At 57.2% G+C, this 23,686-nt stretch overlaps 2 protein-coding genes across 13 annotated transcripts in view; both read right to left on the bottom strand.

Annotated features, from left to right (window-relative positions):
• Positions 1-153: 153 nt before the first annotated feature.
• DPYSL4 (dihydropyrimidinase like 4) lies at positions 154-15,880 on the bottom strand. 5 transcript variants are annotated; one of them, XM_053584373.1, is made up of 14 exons: positions 15,746-15,880; positions 10,564-10,652; positions 9,932-10,116; positions 7,937-8,101; positions 6,790-6,851; positions 6,618-6,698; positions 6,212-6,280; positions 5,809-5,929; positions 4,802-4,958; positions 4,370-4,511; positions 3,415-3,585; positions 2,692-2,871; positions 907-1,072; positions 154-289 (listed from the first exon to the last, which is right to left on the bottom strand). In XM_053584373.1, exons 2-14 carry the CDS (start codon positions 10,581-10,583, stop codon positions 198-200), a joined length of 1,611 nt encoding a protein of 536 aa, XP_053440348.1. In that variant the 5' UTR covers positions 10,584-10,652; positions 15,746-15,880; the 3' UTR covers positions 154-197. The 5 variants fall into 5 exon arrangements, with proteins under 5 accessions (XP_053440348.1, XP_053440344.1, XP_053440347.1 ...); XM_053584369.1 differs by lacking the exon at positions 15,746-15,880 and adding an exon at positions 14,929-15,491; XM_053584372.1 differs by lacking the exon at positions 15,746-15,880 and adding an exon at positions 14,812-14,925.
• Positions 15,881-16,019: 139 nt separating this feature from the next.
• JAKMIP3 (Janus kinase and microtubule interacting protein 3) overlaps positions 16,020-23,686 on the bottom strand; it is a 116,399-nt gene continuing 108,732 nt past the window's right edge. For all 8 annotated transcript variants that reach the window (XM_053584357.1, XM_053584355.1, XM_053584359.1 and 5 more), the window contains one exon: positions 16,020-18,361. The gene's annotated coding sequence lies outside the window, so the exon portion shown is untranslated. The remainder of the gene's footprint in view (positions 18,362-23,686) is intronic.

Here is a 23,686-nt window from a genome sequence, read left to right as displayed (position 1 = left end):
CGCCCTGGCAGTGAATCTCCCCAAACCTAGCCCTGTCCTCAAGGGGGCTCCTCATGGCAGGACCTGGAACCCCAAAAGGAGAGCTTGTGGGGGAGGGGAAGGCAAGGCTGAGCACCTTCCAAAGCAGCTACTGAGGAAACTGGGCAGAGGTGAGCAGCCTGCTGCCCGCCTGCGGCACTGCCCCTGCTAGAGTTCGTCTAGGAGAGGGAGGTGATGTTGGAGTGCCCGCCGGGAGGTGCCATGATCTTCTGGGCTGTGCGCCTGGCAATGTGGTCATCTGCCTGCGACCCTAAGGAGAGGGCAGGGTGGGCAGGATGTCTCCTGCACAGGGAAAGTAGGCCCAACTGGACAGCCTCCTCCCCACTCACACCTGTGAGACCCTCAGACCTGTGGGGGCTGGTGCTCAAGCTCACCCTACAGGGAGCCCATCCTGTCCAGGGCAGGGTGGCTGCATCCCCTGGTAGCCCCAGGGGCCGAGGCTACCTCTGGCTTCCAGGCAGTGCTGGGTGCTCAGGGTCTGGCCACTCCAAGTTCCCCAGTGAGCAGGGCCACCGTCACCTCCCTGAACTCAGAGTAGGGGTACAGGACAAGAGATCATGGACACCACAGCCCCCTCCCCAAGTGCCCCAGACACAGCTCAGACCCCTCATTCTCTACCTAGGGCTTCCCCACCTAGGGGGAGCTGGAGCTGGCTTCCCACGTGATCCTCAGGTCCCTGAAGAGGGGTCCCTGAGCTTACCTGGGCTCAACGTGGCAGCCCCCTCAACGTCCTCAGTCCAGTAGGGGCTCACCAGGGCGGCCCAGGGCAGGTGCTGGCCAGAAAGGGGCTTTCCCAGCTGGGCTCACAGCCCTAAGCTCCCCCCAACTGCCCCCTGCCACCGCTGCCCCAGCCCCAGGCCAACTCACCAGACAGGCTGAACCCAGACTGGTGCAGGTTACGCACGGCGGGGACCGAGACCTTGCCTGGGCAGGACGCTCGGGCCTGGGAGCCACTCCCTGGCTTGGCAGGCACCATCACCTCATGGACTGGCCCGTCGTAGAGACCTCGGGGCACACCATGGATCTCCGCCAGCTGCAGGGCCGGAGCTGGGTGTGAGGGGCTGGGCTGGGGCAGTGGGAGGATCCATGCTGTGCCCTCCTGGGCCGGGCTCAGGAATGTGGGGCCCCCACCCCATGCGTACCACCTTGTCCTCACTGCCCTCTGCACACATAGTGCACTCCAGCCTGTGGGTCCCTACATGGGCACACCTGTCTCTCCCTGTGCCCCCCACACATTCGCCCCACGCAGGGCCTAAGCCAGGAGTCCTACTTGGGGCCTGGAGTAGGAAGCTGGCCCTGACAGAGTGGCACTGCCCAGCACACACTGTCCCTGAGGAAGCCCCAGGACACAGGCCTGCCCTTCTTGAAATGGCCCCAAGACCAGAGACACTTCCTGGGAGCCCCCTGGCCCGGTGGCTCTGGACTGCCCAGCCTGGATGTGCTTACTTCAAGGCATCTGCTCGGGACTCAGGGTTAGAGTCACAGTGGTGGGTCTGAGGTGCGGCCCTGAGCGGCCCCCAGCAGGCAGGGGAGGCGGGTGAGAGAGAATGCGTGTGATTGAGAGCCTGGCACTAAGCGGGAGGCCTCAGGTGGGTCTGCATGCACTGCCCGCCCCTTGGCAAGGAGCCCTAATGCTGGGACTTCATGGAGCTGCCCTTCTGTGAACCCCCATGGATTACCCATAGTGACCCCCATCCCTTAGGGAGGGGGCACAGGCCCTTAGGCAGGGGGCATGGACCCTCTGACCTCAGCGGGTGCTCCGGGCCTGGACCCTACGTCTTAGCCCCACTCTAACCTTGACGGAGGAGAGGTGGATTTCTTTGTCAGACCTGGGACCTCCCATGACAGCCATGCCGTGATGCTCGGCAAGGTGGTGGTTGCAGCACCCCACTCCTGCCCAGGGCCAGCCTCAGCCCTGCCTCCATCAAGGTCACACAACTTCCTAGCAGAAACCCTAAAGCACAATGCCTATAAGGCCGTGTGCATAGTAATGGTGTGCTCACGTGCGTGCTTGTCTGCATGTGTACACACGCGTGTGCCTCACAGGGCATACCTGTGTTGTGGGTGTGTGGGGATTGTGTGCGGGCCACATCATGGGCATATTTGAGGTACCCAGTGGCTCAGCAGACACTCTCGATGCCCTCTCAGACACAATGAGCATGGGCCCACATGGCAATGACCACAGGGACAGGAAGGAAGGGCAGGGAAGGTGCTCACAGCCTCCACTGAAAAGCGCCCCACGTCCCCAGGCATGTCTCCTCATGGGGAATCCCAGCAAGACCTGCACTAGAGTCTTAGTGGCAGTTTACATGGGGAAGTGGTCACAGGCATTTTTCATTTATTTTATATGCGTATTTCTATAACAACTGTGGGTTACTTGGGTAACATGGGGGTGTTCAAGGTAAGTTTGCAGAGCTAACCATGGGCCCTGGGTCCCAGTGCCCAAGAAGCACCTTCCTTATCCCCTTCCCCTGGGCAGGCCAGGTCACTATGCCAGCGGGGCCCCAGGAGCACAGGTCCCACGCTGCCTTCCTGACCATGCAGGGGCTTTGGCCAGGCTTGCCAGGAAGTGAAGCCTCACGACCACAGGGAGCTCCCTACACCCTAGTCTAAGAATTCCCCAGCCACTCACTGAGGCCCTGACTGGCTTACCCTGTTGCGAGCCTTTATCCTCTTGTAGACAAAGTCTGGGAAGGTCTTCCGGGGAATGAAACGGCCAGTGCCAGGGGTGACAAACATGGTCCCATTCTCCAGCACCACTCGGCCCTGACTGATGACCACCACGGGCGCTCCTCGGCACTCCACCCCTTCGAAGATGTTGTACTCCACATTCTGGGGAGAGAGGCCCATGGTCCAGCAACCTGCTCTTAGCCTTCCAGCTCCCCATACCCATGCTGCTACCACACTCTGCAACTGCCCAGTATTCAGGGAGGCCGAGTGCAAGGTCACTTGTGTGCTGTGCTGAGACCCCTATGAAGATGTGGTTGACTTGGAAGGGACTCAGGAGGGACTGACCCCAGAACCCGTGAGCCCATCCCCAAGTTGCAAGTTTAGTAGGACAAGGGGGACGTGAGCAAACAGGGAGGGCTGCTCCTCCCCTGACTGGGCAGGTGTGGGCAACCCTGCCTCAGTCTCCTCTCTGTGCTCCTGGACCGAGGACACCACAGCCACACATCTCTCGGGAAGCCGCAGAGATTAAACAGAGAGCTGGGGGTCACCCTCAGGGATGGCCATGCTGCTCCTCCAGGCCTCTGAAAGCTGCATGAGGGCTGCGTGACAGGCCGTGGTCTCCATCCCTGGGACTCCCCGGGAAGGCTGCCCTGGGCTTCCCAGCCCCTGTGGCCAGGCCCTGATGCAGAGCCAGGCTGCTCTCACCAGACTGTGGCTCTTGGCAGAGATGATCCTCATGGCCTTGGGGTTCCATATGACAAGGTCGGCGTCAGAGCCCACAGCCACTCGCCCCTTCCTTGGGTAAAAATTGAAGATTTTGGCAGCATTTGTACTAGTCACTGCCACGAACTCATTCTCGTCCATCTTCCCTGAGGCCTGGGGGGAGAGAAGGCAGAGCTGAGGGTAGGGGCTTCCACATGGATGGTCACTAAGCTACTAGGCTGTCACAGGGTGGTCACCGGGCTACTAGGCTGCCACATGGACGGTCATCAGGCCACTAAGCTGTCATGTAAAGATAGAAGGGCCTCCAACCCTGTCCCTTGCCACGTCAACATCCCACATGGCACAAATGCCTGGCCAGGGGGTGAGGCACTCACTCATATGTGAGCCCACTGCACATATGAGTCACAATCAGTCCTGGCCAAGGCTGCCCAGGTGCCCCTTCCTGTGGATGAGGCTTGTTTCTGGGATCACTTTGTGGATAAATGTTGATGCTTTCATACCAATGTCTATGTCCCCTGAAGGGCTGTGGCCATCTCCCTGGGGAGCTCAGGAGGCCCGAGGAGGCAGTGGTGGCCGAGGTGCTCAAGGCTTTGGGGTTGTAGGTCTGAGGATGCTGGGTGGGCAAGTGGATGGGCAGTGGGAGGTGGGGTCCAAGGACACACAGGCTTTCAGAAGACCGCTGACACCCCAGAGCCATTCTGTCGGGATAGGAGAGCTGCCCCCACTAACCCTGTGTGCAGACGCTGTCTCACTGCACTGCTGGAGTCTGCAGGGAGCTCTGGATGCAGGGCTCTGTCTGGCTAGAGCAGGACACCCAAGGCTGTATGCTCTGGCCTGTCCCACTGGCACTCGCTGGTTGGGGATCTTTCTAGCGGATGCCAGAGTTCCATGAACAACCCTTCCCAGTGGACCATTCATTGTCCAGGTCTGTACTCACCACGCATTTCTCCCAGACCACAGACATGCGTTCCTCCACACCGTTAGTGCCCTCAGGGATCAGCGTGAAGTTGTCTTTGCCAACGGCCTTCTGGGCAGTGGTGAAGGTGCAGTGGGCACTGCCCGTCACCTGGAGGTCCCCACTGGAAACAAGCCAGGGTCAGAAGAGCACAGATGTCCTGGCCAGCACAGCCACAGGGATAGAGGGCATCTGAGAGAACCACAGGGGTGGGTGTGGACAGAGCCGAGAGGGGATGAGACTGGCATATGGGGGACCCAAAGGCTCAGACCCTGCACTCCCCAGTGCCTGGGCTGCCCTGAAGGTGCCCCGGTTTCTGTGGAAGAGGCAGGCATTGTGGGCCACCAACGGGCCGCAGACTCAGCAGGCATGGAGCATGCCGCCCAACCTGGGTCACCTGTAGCACAGGCACACCTGGAGAGCAGACAGGCGAGGTGGTCTGCTGTGCTGGGGTCGGGGTTGATGGGTGGTGATGTGACGAAGGCTGCGGCCTTTGCCCAGTTCTTGCTCCAGTAGTGTGAGCCATCTGTGCCCAGGCTGGCAGTGAGGGGCTCTCCAAACACGACAATCCCTGTGATGCAAAGTCCATGAGGAGCACCCCACCACGGCCCGCACACCCACCGCAGGGGCCTGGCACTGTCACTGCCAACACCCCACTGCTCCAGGTTCCTCACTGAGGGGTCTGCTTGGGGTGGGGTTGGGTAGGAGGGTGACTTCTCAGTGGTAGGGTGAGGCCCTCTGGCTGAGCTCCTGCAGACTCCACTGTCCAGGCCCCCCTGCCAAGCTCCACTGAAATAGCTAAGCGGGGGGCGGGGGAGGTTCTGTTTCAACCTTCAATGCAGGAAATAGACAAGTGCACACCCACCCCATACTATGGACCCCTGAGCCAGGGCTGGGTCCTGAAAACAAGTTCCTTTCAGGAGGCCTGAAATCCTGGGCCTTCCTGGAGATGTCACCTCATTTACCCACCCCTGGATCTGCACCCCAACCTAGGCCCTTCCAGGGGCTCCCTGGATCCTCTGAGCTCAGCAACCTCTGTTTGGAGGACCTCCCCAGCCCAGTCCCTGCTAGCCATAGCTGAGCCCTACCCGGCCATGCACCCCACAGCAGATTCTAACTCCAGCCAGCTGGGTGCTCTGTGGGCAGGGAGCACCCAGCACCTGATGCCAGCAGGGTGGGGCTGGGGTCTAAGGCACACTCCCTGTCACTCTGTCTTTCCCTTCCACAAATAGCATGCACAGCCCACATTCTGCCCCAGGGTCCAGCCCTGGCCCCAGCAGGGACTTGGGCGTCACATCTCCAGAGGCTGAACCAGCAAGGCCCAAACTCCAAGAGGCCAGGCAGTTTGTGGGGTTCCTTGAACAAGGCCTGCCCCTCACACGTGGGCCCCAGAGCAGCCCCGTGCCCCAGGCAGTGCTCACCTTTGCGCTTGGCCTGGGCGATTGTGTCGGCTGCGCCCCTGCTCATGACCTTGGTGACATACAGTGGGCAGTTGGCCTGCTTGGCTATGGTGATGGCTCGGAACACGGCCTCGGCCTCCACCTGCAGATGAGTGGGATCTTGGGGGCTCAGGCCACCAGAAAGGCAACACAGGGAGCCAGTGGGGTAAGCATTCCAGCCTGGGGTTTGCTGTCAGGGACAGGCTGACCAGTGCAGTCTCAGGGCCTGACCCCACCTTCTGAGCCTCAGGCAAAGGCCATAGGGTGACAGGAGGGGGAGGGTTCCCTTCCTAGACAGCCCGGCACCCAGCCCCAGGGGTGGCTGGGCTGTGGTCAGCTCTGGGTATGCCATGTCATTGGTGCTCTCAGCAGGATAGATACTTACCTCCTCAGGGTGGCTGAGCACATGGCCCTCAGGGCCAGTTATGCCAAGTTCCAGCAACCGTTTCTGCTCCTGAAAAGACCAACCGGCAGGACACCTTGCTCCAGCCCTGAGCATGGCCTGAGCCGGGGTGTCAACCCCCAGTCTCCTTCTCCACAGACACTGTGGTTTGGGGTATTTTGATAAGAAGTGTGATGACTAGGAAAAGCCTGGATCATGGCTCCAAAAGCCCCTGGGCTCCCTAAATCCCTTCTGGTGGTTTGACCTCTGACCTGGGTGACTTATTTACTGCAGAACATCTCATATTCTTTCCTTCAGGTGGAATTAGGTGCTCACATGTGCCAGGAGTGAGGGCTCCCTCCATCCCCCCACTCCCAGCGCCCTACAGACAGCCCTGTCCCCATGGCACCTCTTCCACGATGTCCCCGTTCTCCGCGTGCACCTGGGCCACGGCCCCCAGGTCCCGGATGATGCTGAAGATCTCATACATCTGGGGAGAGAAGGGTGGCGCTCTGTGTGGCTGCCCTGCTCCTGCAGAGGCCGGGGCTCACCTGCCACCTTCGCCCTGCAACAGCCCTCACCTGGCCATCGGTGCACTGGCACCTGTCCTTGTATGCCATGAAGACCAGGAAGGAGTTCACACCTGCAGAAGAGGCAGGAGGCTTGGCCCACCAGCCAGATGGCCCAGGGGCCTTGGCCCTGTGAGCACATTCCCCTCACCCTAGCCAAGTGGGGGGACATGGACAGCCAGCTGCATCCTGGCCCCCCAGCCTGCTCCTTGCCCTCTGGTTCAGGAACTGATCATTCACCCAGTGGGAGGTGCAAGAGAGAGCCACTCACACCTGTCTACTAGACCCCCATATGGGAAGAGAATTCTGCTCTCTATAGGAAACATGGCCGGGGCTGGGCTGTGCAGGGTGACCTCGCTTTGGCCATTCAGCACATCTGTCACCTCCTGCCATGCCCAGGTCATGGTGACACTCATAGTACCTGAGGAGAGCCAAGCTCTCCTGCTCTTTGGACGGCCTGAGCCCCTCCCCCTCCCTAGGACCCACAAGTGGGGAACCCAGGCAGCTGCCTACCCTTCCCACCACCCACCCTCCCTCCTTGCTGGGTTTAAATTGCAAATGTGATGAGCTAGGGCACACTGTGGCACATGAGCCATCACTAGGTGATGACCTGCACATTGCTGTGCTCCTGGGGCTGGTGGTGACTCCATGCATTGGGCATAGAAGCACGACAGTTACAATTGGTCACAGCGTCTGTCAAGCTACTAGGAAACTCTGACGTGACTTTAGCTTTAAGACTTTTTATGAGAAAAACAGTTAAACCTGTTTATAGGCTGGTTTGTTTCAGCACAGGCAACAGAGAAGTAGGAGGTTTAGAACATTCTCCCTCTAAAAGCATCTTGAAACACTAGGAAATGAGTGGATGCCTTGCCTTCACCCTGCGTGGTCACTTCCCAGGGAGCAGGGGGCACCTGCTGTCAGCCCACCATCAACCTGACTGCTGTGTCCTTTAGCAGAACAATTACTGGATGTGTCCCTTGGACAGGGAAAGAGAAGTCCTCTCTGTCTAGACCACTGACACTGGAGTGACCTTTCAGCAACTCCAGTCCAACCTTTACTTGATGCCCAGACACCTGCTGTTGGGGTCAGAGTGCAGCAGGACATGGCGGTTGAGGCACTTCCTGCCCAGCAGCCAGCCGGGCAGGGGCCCAGGGCTTACCCTTGTCCCTGACCAAGGCCTCCAGCTCCTCCTTGATGCTCTCGTGCCAGCGGGGGATGTCCACGTGCAGGGAGTAGTCACAGCAGGCCGCGCTGTCTGCACGCTCCCGCCACTGTTCATAAGCCACCACCAAGCTTCCGCCCACATCGGGGAACACATGGTCCACTGTGGGAGCAGCATGGTCAGCAGGCTCCCCCACCTGGTCACTGGGGCCCTACTAATTCTGAGGAGATGTGGTCTCGTGTTCCCAAGAACCCAGAGGACTCCTGCAAGGAGACACAGGGGAGAGCCTGGCCCAGAAGAGGGGCTGACTCTGCAGGAGCTGCTCCTCCTCCACTGTGCAGAGGGCTCTTCTGTCTGTCATCCCCAGCCTCTCTCAGCAGAGAAGGGGGAAGGGTGGAGAGACGAAAAGCCGCGCTCAAGCTGCTACTCTCCCTACGGACACCTCTGACCATGTCAGAGACACCCCTGAAGGCAGGAGGCATGTGCTGTCCTAGGTGCTGGGCCCTGCCACTTAGTGCTGCCCCAGAACGGCGGGCACTGGGCTGCTTGCCTCCACTAGCCCTGGACGGTGTCACCCACACTGCATACAGCCATCATGTCGCCTCCCCACCAACCACACACCCACCCATGGCTCATGGCCTGGCTCATGGGTGCCCCAGGAAAGAGCTCACATAGGGTGGCCCTGAGGGAAGGGTGTCCAGCAGAGACACCGTCATCCAGCTCCCAGCCCACAGGGCTATTGTGTATCCTGTCACTCAGATCATGAGCCAGGCCCCGAGGAAGTGGGTGCCCACTGCTCCCTGCAGCCACTCACAGTGTCGCCCTGGGCTGGCAAGTGGAGAAGGACAGACTGAGGGCAGCCTCATGCCTGTGGCATTTCACCACCCCACAGGGACCCTCTCAGCTTGTCAGATGCCTCAGCTCTGGCACAAGGCAGGTGACATGGTAGTGCAGATGTCCTGGCCACCCCTGGATGGGTTCCTCAGTCTCTCTAGCCAGAATATGTGGTGGGCCTTTGAGGGTTTTCTTCCCTTTTGGTTGAGTAAGCCAAACAAAGCTGTGATTTTGGCAACAGCTAAATGTACCAGAGTAACTAGAATGCCCAGCGCTGCCCTCCTCTACCCCGAGGTGGGAGCCACAGCATTTACCATGCACACAACGCAATTTATGCACACAAGCTCCCGTAATCCTCACCAGCCTGTGAGGACAGTCACCCTCCACTGCTGTACAGATCAGCAAAGCTGGACTTGTCAAAGTAGGCTGAGTGGCTTGAAGTCACAGGTGAGAAAATAGTGGCCCCAGGTTCAACAAAGTTTGTGAGACTAGTTCTCCACCACTGCACGGAGCTCAGCACTGAGGGAAGGGGCTGGGCTCTGGGGTCTTGTCCTGGGTCCCGAGCCTACTGTACACAAGTTCACGTGGGCAGACAGCTTCATCTCCTGTCTCTGCTAAGCCCAGAGGGGTCTAAGGGAGCATGTAGGCTAACGGGCGTCAGGAGGGAGGACAAGTAGACATATAGATGGCACCACAGGAACGGTGGCTCTGCTCGTTGGCGATGGGACCACAGTGAGCATAACTTTTATCCTTTTTCTGAAATTGCATCCTCCATCCTAACGCTTCTGCACGTGAGCAGGAACCCTCTGCAAATCCCTCAGCTTCAGAGGCCTGAGGCTCAAGGCCAACGCGTCTGATATTTTAGACCATACAATTAACCCTCCCCTGGTCTAAAGCATTTGGGTTTTACAGACCCCGGCCCCTGGCCAGCTATGGCTTCCCAGGAAATAACACACATCTGTTTGCTTCTTGGAAATACCAGAAGCATCCCAGAGCTGGCCAAGCCAAAGTGACCCAGACGGAGAGGCAGGGACAGCCAAGGGCACTCAGGGTTTCTCACCCTAAGCAAAGAGCCAAGAGACACCATCTCCTGAAACCTCTTATATGCAAACCCAGCCAGAGGATGGTCACTGACTCCCAAGGGGGCCCAACACTCACGTATCATGGTGGTTCCTCCAGCTAGTGCAGCCTTGGTGCCCTGACAGAAGTCGTCAGCCGGGGTCATGCCCAGGACGGGCATCTGCAGCCTGGTGTGGACGTCAACCCCACCTGGCAGGACCATCAGGCCATGGGCATCGATGGTCTTGATGCCCCCAGGGACGACGAGGTTTTCTCCAATTTGTCTGAAAGAAACAGGGGAGATTCCACTAGTCATAAGGAGGTCACAGTGGAGCTGACTACTTACTGGGACCCACTATGCTGCTCAGATGGCCAAAGGGGAAGATGCTTCTGCAGGGGATGCTAGCCATCTGCTTCCTGCTAGAGTTCCCACTGGCTGCCTTACTGACCAGCGCAGGTGCAATCTGACAGGCAGAGAGGCCGGCAGTGTGGTCAGTGAGCTGTCACCAAACATTTACTACACGTTCTGCCTTTGACCTCATGACTAGTTGGTCGGACTTATCGCTAAAGCCTTGGGCTCTGCCGGAGGTACCCACATTCCTGTCTCCAGAGGACAAGGTTTGGAAAAGAAGAAAGTATATACATGGATTTTACCCAGAAGTACACCACCTGGATGCCATGTAATCAATGCATGCACATTTGATCTGCAAACATTTTTGGCAGAAACTCACTTTATCAAACCATCTTCCATGTACACATCAGCATAAAAGGACTGGTCGTCATTCACTATCTTTCCACCTTTGATCAGAAGACGGTCACTCTATTGGAAACAAAAATGGATAATTTCTTTCCAAACTCAGTTATTCAGTGACATGCTCAGTGCAAATTCTTCCCCTGGAATTGCCATAAAAAATTCAGATGCAACGTCTAGACGTCCCTTTTGTAAAGGGATCACAAAAGCCCACAACTGGTACCCACACCCCAAGAACAGGTAGAGGGTGCTGGAAGACAGCTGCCACCCTACGTGGCCCCCTGCAGCACTGCAGCCATGACCCAGGCAGTCTAGCCTGGTTAAAGGCACAGGGTGAAGGGGGACACCAGAGAAAAGCCAGTGTTGGTGCAAGTGTAGATTCAAATTTAGATTGGATAAGAAAGCCCCACCCCTAGGGAAGAGGTGAGCAAAGTCGTACACCCTCCCATGCTGGTCTCCAAGGCTCTGCCCTCCGACGCCCCCTCTTTAGCCACACGGAGCTTCCACCAAAACGCCACAGCCCTGTAATGGCACCAGGGGCAGACACGGCCCCCGCCTCAGAGGTTGCATCCCAGTGTGGGAGACTGATGATGGCAAGGGCACACGTGCACAGACCATCACAGTGACAGACGCAGAGAGCAAAGAGGGTGCCACCATGGGGAGAGGCACAGAGGGGGCGAGTCTGAGTCTGAGGGGCTGAGCTGAGGGTGAGGCAGCCAGGGTCCGGAGCAGCCTGTGCAAAGGCCCTGGAGCGGGGATTGGCTTGAGTAGATTTCATCAGTCCCAATGGACTCCTCAGGAGTGGGGAACAAGAGTAGGGCAGGGCCTAGAGCTGGGCAGGGCACTGGCAAGTCACAGTCACAGGGCCATCTGCCACGGGGGAGGGCCTTAAGTGGGTGTTAATCACAGCCTGATTGATGTTTTGAGGAGATCATCTTGGCTGCTATGTGGGAAGAAGACTGTGTTGTTGAACAATGGAAATGGGGCCATGGATGGGTAGTTTCTAAGGCTGTTCAGGTGAGATGAGGGGCCCTGGCCTGGACTTGGAAGGGGGTGTGAAGAGAGATGGATTAGAGAGGCTGGAGTTGGCCAGCAGGACTGCTGATGAGAGGCCATGGGTGAAGGGCAGAGGAGAAGTCGGGTGACCACAGGACCCAGTGCTACATGGAGGCTGTGGCTGAGCCCGGTGATATGGGTCAGCCTAGCAGCACAGAGCTGTAGCATCAGACAGGGACTGAAGCCAAACTTAGCAGCCAAAGATCCACTTCTAAGAATCCTACCAGATGGTCAGGAAGAAGAGCTGGGAGGAAAATGGGGCGTCGGGAGTGGGACTGTGCTTGGCGTCAAGGCGATGCCCTAGCTCAGGGGAAAGCCGGGAAGAGAAACAACGCAGGCGCAAAGCCACGTCAGCCAGCGGACGTGGCAGGCCCCTCCCGTGCTCTCGCAGGGGTCTCAGCACTCCCTATATCCTGCACAGGGAGGTTGGGCCACTTCCCAGGGTACCCAGCATCTACCCCGAGGCGGCCAGGGCTGCAGCCAGGGGTCCCCAGCCCTCCATACAGCAGCTGAGCCCCCTTGGAGAATGCAGGCTGCAGAGAGGATGGTGAGCCTTCGACATGATTCACCATCCTCAGGGACCTACGGCTGTCTTGGGTGTGCCGTCAGCACTATACCGATTAAAGGGACAGTTCTGCTCCATGATTTACAAATGGCCACGGCCAGCCCTCTACCTGTTTTTATAAAGCCTGGAAAAAAAAATGACTTTTTAATTTTATATTAGTTAAGAAAAAAATCAAAGAAGAGTATTTTATGACTGGTAAAAAATTATATGAAATTCACATTGCAATGACCACAGATCAAGTTTCACTGAAACACAGTTGTGCCCATTAATGTGCTGTGGCCCAGGACTGCCTTCCTGGCAGGGCTGAGTGGTGACAACAGAAACAGTGGAACCCCAGAGCTGAAACTATTTACTGTCTGGCCCATCAAGGGAGAAGCTTGCTGACCCCTGGTCCACGCTATCACTCACTCTCAGCTGTCCCCAAAGCCAGACCAGCAAGGCCACTGCATCCTGAAAACACCGTGCCCAGTCTTGCTGAGCTGGCCCCAGCCCTGGCCCCACACAACCACCCTCTCCAGGCCCAGGCCGCCTTCCCCTGGCAGGGCCTCCCTCAGCTCCCTTCTCCCTCTCACTGGACAACCTGCTCCCCAGGAAGCCGGAGGAAAACCCAGCCAGGATGTCTGGTTCACTGCTATCTAGCCCCTGTCCCGGCCAGCCTTCAGGCCCTTCCCTCAGACTCTGTGACCCTCCTGGGTTTGGAGCCAGGAGGAAAATGTGTCTGTGTGGTGCCAGACCATGCTCTCCCGACTCAGCTCACCCAGATGAAAGCATAAGTCTGGTAAATCACCCGGCCCACGTGGGCTGGGTGGCCCTGCCACCCTCATCACCACTTCTTGTGTCACCTTCTGAGCAGGACCCCTACATCAACACATAATCCGATGTTCAGCGGCCAGTCTGGAGGCCGGCTCCCTCCTCCTCCAGGACTCCTGCAAAAAGTGACCCCCAACAGCCCATCTGGGCTGAAGTGCCCAACCAGACTCCACCGCCCTCCTGCTAAGGCCGAGTCCGGAGTCAGGTCTGAGGTCCCATGGACTCCCCCCCCCCCTCCCCGAGGTCCATCAGGCCCCAGGAGCCCCCTCCCCACCCCCATCTCCTGGCCGCCTGAGTGGGAGTCTTTGTTGCCTGCCAGCTGAAGACCTCCCGCACCTCCTGCCCTCCCGCACTTGCGTGTGGGCGCTGGGGTTTCCCTCCTCTCCAGGGCTGGGGCTGCCAGGTAAGTGATCGGTGCTCCCTCCCTTGAGTCCGAACCCCGGCTGGGTGGAGGGGCAGACGCAGGGGCTTTGTCTTGGACAAAGAGCTCCAGACACGGCCAGGGACAGGCGGCCCACCGGCTGCACCGCGGACGCATCTGGCGTCTCATTGCGCCCCAGGCCGGGTCAGGCCGGCCAACAAAGGGCCGCGTCCGCCCGGGGGCAGAGCTCTGAAGCTGGACGCAGCGGGGAAGGGATGTCGGTGCTGTGGGGAGCAGGCCGCTCTCGCTCCGGGGCTTCGGGGGTGCAGAAGGGGCTCCCGGAAAGCCGCCAGGGCCCCGGGGCCTGTGCACACAGGCACGGCGCTCGCAAGCAGTCAGCCCCCGCGGCAGCAGAGGAGCCGGGCACCTGAGCGCCAGAGCCCCGGGAAGGGCCCGCACAGGCCGGGAGGGTCCGCCCCGCGTCCAGGCCCCACCGCGGCGCGGCACTGCGGCGCCAACCGGCTCACCGTGATGCGGGGGATGCTCTTCTTGCCCTGGAAGGACATCCTGGTCCTGGGGCCGGCGCCGCCGCCGGGGTCTGTAAGCGCGGCCTGAGGTCCCGTCGGCGGCGGCACGAGCGCTGGCGGGGGACGCGTAGGGCCGGCCGCGTGCGTGGGGGCGCCGGGCAACCGAGTGCGAGCGAGCCGGCCCGTCCCGCTGCGCTCCGGGGCCGCCCCGCCCCCAGCCGAGCCCCGCCCCTGCGCCGGCTCCTGGCCCCGCCCCCGCTCCTGGCCCCGCCTCCGAGCCCCGCCCCGCCCCGCCCTCAGGCGCTCCTCCTCCCCGGGCGCCGTGGCCCAACGCAACCTGGTGGCTTCAGGCCGGGTCTGCACTCCGGGGATGTGGGGTGGAGTGCGACCCCTCCCGGCCGGTGTGTGTGCGGGGTTTGCACCCGAGAAGGCGGGGAGGAGAGGTCTGGCCACGTCCTGCCAGGGCTTGGCTGACCCTCTGCCCTGCCGCAGGCAAACGGCCAGGACCCCCAGGCCCGAGGCCTCCCGAGGACCCCCAGGCCCTGAGGTTCGACACCAATCTGAGATCCAGGCCGCGATGCTCTGGGAGCGGCCCCGGTCTGGAAAGTGGTCCGAGGTGGGACCTGACCCGGGGGGACCGGGCGGTGGAGACGCCTCCCCGCGAGTCTGAACCACGTCCGCCCGCCAGAAACCGGGGAGGAGCGAGAGGGCAAATCGGAAAGACGCAGAAATAGCGAGGTAGAGACACGCAGAGTTGGAGAGCGACTAGATGCCCAGAACATGGGATGGAGGGCAGAGGAGAGAGGGGTGTGCGGGTGGTCCAGGACAGAGGAGGCCCCGCCGGCGGGGAGAGGTCGGCCTCCAGCGTGATGCGCGTTGTCTCGGGAGGCCCAGGCCTGTGGCCACTACCTGCTGCAGGCCGCGGGCCTGGGCTTCTCTAGTCTGCCCTCGGGGACCTGTCGGAGTCGCCGAGCAGTCTCTGGGTCCCTCGGAGTCGCTGAGCACCCCGAGGTAGGGCTCATCAACCTGAGGGCCCGGGCGGCTGCCCAGCGCGTCCAGCGGCAGCGTCTTGTTCTCGAAGGCGTCCCCCACGCAGCGAAAGATGCAGGCGAGCTTGGGCCGGGCTGGAGGCATCGCGGGCTCCTGCGGCTGCCGCGCAGTCATGGCGAGAGTGGGCGACAGGCGGCCGAGTGTCCCCAGCCTCTTGCAGGAGGGTCTGCGCTTGACATGTGCACTGGGCGGACCTGGTGGCCTCATCGCGTCCCCGCCCCCTGCCGCCACCCAGCCGGCTGCGCAGAGCTGCCGCTGTCCACGCAGCGGTGCTGAACACGGGCCCGGGCCCGGGCGCACACCTGGTCGTGGGCTCTCCCCTGGCGCTTCACACACAGGAAGACCGGGCAAGGAGCTCGCACTGGAGGAACCACTGTCTGCAGCAACTCTGGCCACACTTCCAGCCCCTCCCCGGTTGTCCCATATCAGGCTGAAGACTCCTAAGCATGGGCGGGGGAGAGGGACAGTGGTATCCGGCCACGGGAGCTGCTCCGGTCTGCTCTCCGAGCCGAGTTCCAGACAGGGCAGAGAGACTCCACTCCACTAGGGGTGATGGGGCAATGCTGTCACTCTTTTGAGAACTATAAGACTGAACTGGAGTGGAGGGTCCCCCAACCTCTGCACAGCACCATTTCAAAGCCCAAATTCAGACACTGTTGGTCACTGGTGACCTCATGTGCTGGTGGGGAAAAGCGGCAAGCAAAGCTAAGTCCAGCAACTTTTCCACCCCAATGCCAGGTCTGATCTCTGGGTCAACATCCCCAAACTGATAATTAAAAGGTCCTTCACTCACCTGTGTGGAATCGTGTACAACAGACACCGCCAACTGTTCTTATTCATGTATGGAAATTTTCACTTGTCCAAATTGTTTGAATTCTTCCTCTTTTGGTTCACGCTGGGTAAAGAGCTGGTGGCCGGCCTCAGCAGGTGCTGCCAGGAACCCCTGTACAGAGCATGTCATGTCCTCCATACAACTGCAGGTGATGTAGGAGGAGACCCAAGTGAGGTCTGCGCTTCCCCTCCGTGTGGGGCGGAAGGCCCAGGCTCCCTTTCTGGTGGGGAAGAGGCCCTGTTACTCAGAGAGCCAGCACAGAAAGAAGCAAGGTACTTTAACACCTCTGAGGCATCTCTGATCTTCTAAGATTTAAAACGCTTTTTATTAAAAACTGTACAATAATGTACAAAGGAGTAAAAATTCTCTGATATATGTCATAGGAATCACAATACAAAAATACTTGTAAAATCTTGTAGTCGTCACCATACAAACCTATGTCAGGCCTTTGAAACTGATGAGCATAGAACAGAACAGCACGTGTTTAGAATGTGGTTATTAAGGGCTTGCTTCGGGGAACACAAATGCTGCCTGGCATTTTGCTGTGAGAAAACAGGTCCTATTAGTTTTTGCCTAAATTAACAGTAAAGCTTTTTAAAAAATATACAGTAAACAAATTTACGATTTGATACATATATTCACAATACGATTTTCCTGAGCCTAAACTTAAATCCATTACTGTGTTAAAACACACAACCCATTTTAAGGTTTCAACGATAGAGTGTTGGGAAATGTTGATTAATGTATTAATGTCGCCAAACACACGCTCAGCACACGTCCTTCCTAACTTTCAGCACTGGTGTTCGCAGCTGCGTTAAGGCACTCCGGGTGTCCTGAGGGCTACAGATTCTGTGAGGGCAGAGACTTAAGTAACAGCCACAGTACCTTCAGCAACAAGGCAGAAGTCAAAGGAATCTGCCATTTACATGGACTCTCAGTTTAGACAAACTAAAACATTTAGGTTCTGTGTGCGCACAATGTAATGATGTTCACTGTTGATGTAAATGTGGGTGTCTCGATTACACAGTAAACACTTCTGCAGTATTTCAGGGTCCTCCCTCTTTTCCGCTGAGGTGATGCATTTACATACAGACTTCCCCTGTTCAAAGAGCTCGCAGTAAGTGAGCCCTAATACTTAGAGGACATTCAGACTAAAATTTAGAAAATGCACCTTATTTTAAAACACTTGCCTTCTTCACATGGTCACTGGATCTCCAAGAATTAGTGGTGAATGTTCGTGTTTGTCTTTTTTTTCTTCTTTGTTTTTTTTTTTTTTTTTGGCTAAAGCCCAGTTCTGAAGTGATGGATTTTTTAATCACATGAATAAAAACGACATTTAAAGAGAAGAATTGCCACTTCCTGCCGTGTGCTAGGATGCAGCACAGGATGTTACTGAAACATTCACTGAGCCATCCCCCCTTCCTATGTACATGCTTTTTACATATAAACAATAGCAACTTCCTTAGCACTGGCGCATATTTACATGCTTCTCTTTCCTGTATAGTTTGCCTTTTTTCCCTTATTAAAGAGTGTGATTAGGAGCGTCTGGGGTGGGTGGGGGGCATGGGAAGTACTCCATACATATATACAACTTGCGGAACCATGATGACCCAAGTAAACATGACGGATGTGAGTCTGGGTGCCCGTCAGCATATCTTCATATGGCATATGGCTCCAGGGAGGTACATGTTGAGGCCGGGCAGCGTCTCCTGGAGAAGGCTGGGCCGGCCGGGGGCCAGGTGCAGTCACGCCTGTTTCTGGACACCTGCCTTGAAGAGTCCATCAGATGTCAGCCCAGCAGTTCAGCCACAGCTCCACACCAGCTTCTACCCACACGAGGCTTGTGTTTGCCACTCAGTCTGAGCACAACAAACGTGCCAAGAGGATACAGTTAAAATTAGACAAAACTGTGCATGAAGGATTAAATAAGATTTCTGACTTGAGACACCAACCCCAAGGTCAGGCTCAGTGGAGACATCAACCTGGCCCAGCATCTTGTCTGAGTAAAGCAGTAATGGTGGCCTGAATGACAACAGAAAGGGATGGTCCTTGGACAAATGCAGGTGAGGAGTGCACTTGGCAGCAAAAGTCCAGAGAAGGCGCATCTGTCTGACTGAATCAGCTTCCCATGACCTCAACCTGGGGAGCCATGCTGATCTGCTGCCACTCCATCATCTGCATCACAGCTGAACATTTCTTCTGACACCATATAAAATGAAGGTAATCCTTCCAGACAACATGGCTGTCCCTCCCGCTGGCTGCAGAGCCTCTTTCTTCCACTCAGTGATAGACGCCATGTTCACACCTGGCTGCACATCTCACAGCCCACAGCAGCGACGTCAGGTGCCTCGAAGGAGCTCATGCCCATGCGTTGCCTTCCCGATGAGTGACCACACACATGAACACAGGCCCCTCTGGAACATTCAACCCTGAGAATCACCACTTTGACCTTCCAGGATGTGAGGACACAAAAGACCCCTCTCCAAACAGTGAGTCAGGCCTTGTCCAAATGCTAAGGACCTTCCTGGGCTGGGGCCTGGGTCAGCCAGTAGGAACACAAACCACACTGTTTTCTCTCTGAAAAAAAGTGGAGACCAATGCATTTAGTGTGAGAGATCTGAGGCACTGCTGGGGATTGTGCAGACCCCATACTGGGAGGCAACACTTGTGGGGTGAGGACCTGAGTCAGGTCCTGTCATGGGTAGTTAGCGTGCCAATTGCAGTGGCCCTGCCCTCCTGTGTGGGTTCAGCACCAGCCACGGCCCCACATCTGGAGCCTCCAGCCCAGAGGTGCAAGTGGCCCTCCCAGAGGATTGCACGCTCACAAATTAGTCCACAAAAATCTTTTTGCAGAAGCCTTAGATCTTCCTCACAGTGTTTCTGCCCCGTTTTCACTTCTCCTCATTACTTAGAAAGTGGGCCTCTGCTATGTTCTCCCTCTTTTCTTATTACCTTTTTTTTTTTTTTTGGAGATAGAGTCTCACTATGTCACTATAGGTAGAGTGCCATGGCGTCACAGCTCACAGCAACTTCAAACTCTTGGGCTTAAGTGATTCTCTTGCCTCAGCCTCCCAAGTAGCTGGAACTACTGGCACCCACCACAATGTCTGGCTATTTTTCTGTTACAGTTGTCGTTGCTTGGCTGGCACAAGCTGGGTTTGAACCCCTCAGCCACGGTGTATGTGGCTGACGCTGTAAGCACTGTGCTATGGGTGCCGAGCCCTTATTACCTTTTAATTTTTAACATTTTTTTTTTTTGAGACAGAGTCTCACTATGTCGCCCTCAGTAAAGTGCCATGGCATCATAGCTCACAGCAACCACAAACTCTTAGGCTTAAATGATTCCCTTGCCTCAGCCTCCCAAGTAGCTGGGTAATTTTTAACATTTTTGAATGAGTTATAAAGGAGCTGCTTTTGTAAGGAGGTGGGCCCTGGATCAGCCCATGACTGTGGGCACAGCAGCACCCTGGGGTGGGTGGCAGAGTAGAACCACACGGCCACAGGCAGTGGGGACTCTACAGTTTCCTAATCTAGGACAGATCTGGAGATTTTCTTGTTTTTTTGTTTTTGTTTGTTTTTTACCTAACTTCTAAGCCAGAAGGTACCACCTCAAACAGAATGAAAAATACATGCAGTCTAAGTTCCCATACTTACTTCGCATGTTACACATCGCAGCTGAAATCCCACTGCAACTAAAATAACACATTGCTTTTCATATCTGATTTATTTCTCAGTAAGCTGTCACCCAGTAACCTGTCTCTAGAATGTTCTAGAATGGTGAAGAAGGGGGCTCACCAGTCCAGCCCTCTCCTTTTGCAGATGAAGAAGCTAGCTGACTACGATTTCCCAAGGTGACACCCGTGGACTGACTACTCACCCTCAAACTCTTCCACCCCAAGCTACTGTCTCTCTGAATTATGTGATCGACAGCCTCAGACATGACATACATGCAAATACAGAACAGAGATCTTGTTGAAAATATTACATAGAATTCTAAAATGTCACCAAGCAACAGCATTTGGGTACCTGCGGTTGCACCACCTCTCTCCTAAGCCTAGTGCTGGCCTGCTTCGCAAACTACCCTCATTGTCATTGCTCCCAGAATGTGTGGACACCACCTGTGGAGGCCTGCTTGCAAGAGTGGCCCTTGGCTGGTGTCCAGGAATTTGGCTTTTGAAATGTTCCCTGAGTGATGAGACTGTGCCTGCCCAGACTGTACAAACAATGGGATTTATGGCAAACATTCGTTGTCCTTCAGAGGGCCTGGGATTTTAGTAGGCTGGAGGTGCCCAACTGAACAGCTCCCAATAAAAATCTGGAATTCTGAATCTCAACTGGACTCCCTGGGGCAGAAACACCGCTCACGAGTGGCTGCACTTGTCCCACCAGAGGGAGTGTGTCCTCTGCACCTTGGCGGGGGGGGCACAGAAAATCAGCTCAGGGATCCCTCTCAACTGCACTGTGTCTTCCAGCTGTGCGTCCTGGTGACATCACTATAATAATGGGATGACCATGTGCTGTGTCCTGTAAGTCCTAGAGGGTCACCAGCCAATGGGGTGGTCGTGGGGCCTCTTGAACCCTCTGCTCCCCATGCTGTAGCAAGCAAGAGCTCTGAGGCTACAGGTTGGACAAGACGTGCTCCCTGGCCACCCAGAGGGACACTCATACACTTACTTGGCCATTCGTGTGGCAGACATCTGAGGGGTCAAGACTCATGTCAAGGATCCCACAGTGAGAAACCCAGGCACGTCCTGCCCACATATAGCTCCTCAGGCAGTTCCCAAGAGAGGGGGCAGTGAATGGATCCCCAGGGGGCCATATCTGATGGTGGGCGGTGCAGGGAGGTGGAAGGAGCTCACTCACAGTGGTGCTGTGGAGCCCAACGGCAGAGACAGGAGACAAACACAGACCTGTGCTCCCTGTGCCCACCCAGCACCACAGCACGACCCACACAGACATCCACAGAACCACCAACAGGGAGGACGGCGGCAAACGAGGCCTTCCCGGTAAGCTCTGTTTGTCTGGGAATCTTCAGCCAAACATTGCAAATCAACAGACACAAATAGGCAAATAACCTGTTTGGGGCCAAGGCCTTTCCCCCCAAAGCTCTGAATTTGGGGAAATATCAGGAAGTAGGTGGCCCTGCAGCCGCAGGCTTAGCTCCCCCTCCCGCCTCCTCCTCAGAGCTCTCCCAGGGACCTTCCTTCATTCCCACCTACCCGTTACCACCTCCCTGCCCTAGGTGAGCTCAGAGTCTCCCCTCCTGATTTTGACTGGGCATGAAAGAAGCTTCTTTCATTCGCTTCTTCATTCCCTTCTTCTAAGCGGTCGAAGAAGTGAATGATGAAGCCCGTGGCCACTCTATGAGTAGAAATCGGGTGTAGGTGTGGCCCAGGGCCCTTGGGTGCCGTGATGGTGATTCTATGTGTCAACTTAACTGGGCCCCAGGGTGCCCGGATACGTGGCCAAACACCATTCCCAGGGTTTCTGGATGAGAGCAGCTGAAAGGGCAGAGGCAGGGCCTGGACTCAGTCTGTTAACCCCCAGCATGTCCAGCCATGCTGCTGGGCTTCCTGAGTTGCAAGAGAAGCTTCCGGTCTGTAGAGACCACAGACCCTGCTGGCGAGGCATTTCATCTCTGTCTGTTGGCCTTGCTATAAAGGGATGCCTGAGGGGGGTGATGGATGAGGAAAGCGGCTTCCTTGGCTCACGGTTCTGCAGGCTGTAGGAGAAGCACTGCGCCAACCTGCGTCTGGGGAGGCCTGGGGAGCTTATACTCCTGGAAGAAGGTGTAGGGAGTAGGTGTCACAGGTGGGGGCGGGAGGAGAATGAGAGGGAGCGAAGAGGGGGAGCAGCCAGCCTGGAGGGAGTAACGAGCCAGAACCACTTCTTGTCCATTACCCAGGAGGGTGCCCACACTGACCAGGACCCTGCTCCCACGACCGGCCCACCTCCCCAGGCCCCACCTCCCACACTGGGGATCAGAGTTCAACATGAGGTTCGGAGGGGACGGACATTGAAATTGCAGCAGACTCTGGGGTTATTAAAATCCCAGGCCAGATCAGAATATGACTTAAAGAAATTTTAAACAGAGAAAACTAATAGGACATTTTAGCTAAGATAAAAAGTGGTCTCCTCACAGCTCCACACTGGGAAAGAGGTTACTCCCCTTTACAGAAATGACAGTTCTCCGAGTGGGGCCCAGGGAACCAGGGACCAGGTGGGAAGGCATCCTGTGTTGGGAGCCCTTGCACCCTGTGAGCTGTTCGGGGAGCCTCCAGAAAGGTCTGAGGGGACAGGTGATGCCCCCAATTCTGACCCTGGGGCTGGGACCTCCGGAGCCCATGTCCCTAGGAGCAGGTCTTAGGGAGGTGTGGGTGGAGGAGGGGCAGCAGGAGAGGTTCCCAGGTGGCAGGAGCTGCAGGTGCCCTCCAGGATGCATCTGCTGAGTGCTCTAGCCCTCACTGAGAACTGGGAAGAAATTGGGGTGTATAACACGTCTCTGCAGGTGTGCAGCTCACGGTGACCTCGAGTAATTGGATAACTCCTCTGTCCAACCCCCTCCAGCAAGGGGCCTGACCCAGCCCCAGCACGGCCCTCAACAGCAGGGGCCCAGCCCTGCTGAATGCGCCTGCCCAAGGACACCCAGCAACCAGAACACTCCTTTGTTCCAGCGATACCATGACCTCTCCTTCTTAGAACAGTTACAAAAAAGGGCCTACAACTGTGAATGTGTGCGGCTCCCAGATCAGCAGAGTTTCCCTGGAGGACCTTCCTTTGAAATGTCACTGTCAGGAGGGACAGGCCTCCAATGTCCAGCCTTGGTGGGAAGGCAGGAGACTCACTTTCAGCTCCTAGACACCCACTGCCACTGTCACAGTCACATTGACTGACCTGATTGGTGCCTTTTGTGGTTTTTCACTTGTCTGAGCCACTGAGTCCCTGCTTCCCCCCATTCATGAGGGGGAGATGCCCAGATTGCCTCTGCACAAACTGGACGGGACCCAGCTCCCGCCTTACTGTCAGCAGAGACGGAATAAACTGGTTGTCAAGCTTTAGAGAAGGTCCAGCTGTGTTTACCTGCCCAGGGGAGGGAACTCGGCGCTAGGCAGAGTCTGGGGGTGGAAGTCAGTGGTGCTGATTTCCAGGACTGCTCTAGAAAAGCAGCTCCCCCATCCCTTGATTTAGACTTGGCCCCTCCCAGCCCAGATCCCTTGGGCAGGAGCCACAGCCTCCCTCCCCTCTACACCCTGCCCTCATCCGTTAGAAAGGGATGAGCAGGTCACCCCTGCATGGAGCAGCCCCTCTCTGCAGCCCTGCCATGCTGCCCATGGGCCCGAGTCCTGTTGGCCAGAGAAGTGTGAGTCACAGTGGGAGATCAGAGTGTGCCCAAGTGAAGGACGCCCTGTGTGGAAGGAAGATGTGTTGGGTTGGTGAAACACCCGGTGGCAAAATGAAGCCCTCAGGATGACCACACTACCTGCTTGGCCCACAGCCACTGGACAGGACACCCAGGTGGGAGTCTCAGAAGCTCAGCCCACCATGGCCCAACTCCAGCCTTCAGGGCAGAAGCTGCCTCTCCGCTCACAGGCTACCCCACTGCCGAAGTCGTGCTGGGGCGCGGGAGGTGACCCTGTTACTGTGGCCCCTGCACCTGCAGTCTACCATGGGGGCTGCCACCTCTCCTGCCTGCTAAGCCCCCCACCGCACCCCAGGCCTGGCCCCAGCCTGCCTGGCTGGTGGTGCTGATGCCAGTTGCCACTGCCCCCCCAGCAGACAGGACCGTCGCTTGAGTCCTCACCAGCCACTCCCTTCCCTAAGGTGGGGGCCCCCCATCACCGTGGGTGAGAATGGTGCAAACCGAGGTGGGAGCTGCAGGCTGAGTCCCACACAGGAGGGCCT

The sequence above is a fragment of the Nycticebus coucang genome, chromosome 3 (assembly GCF_027406575.1).
Source record: "Nycticebus coucang isolate mNycCou1 chromosome 3, mNycCou1.pri, whole genome shotgun sequence".
NCBI lineage: Eukaryota > Metazoa > Chordata > Mammalia > Primates > Lorisidae > Nycticebus > Nycticebus coucang.
The sequence above is the reverse complement of the archived record's forward strand: the minus strand, read 5'-3'. Positions and strand labels throughout refer to the sequence as shown.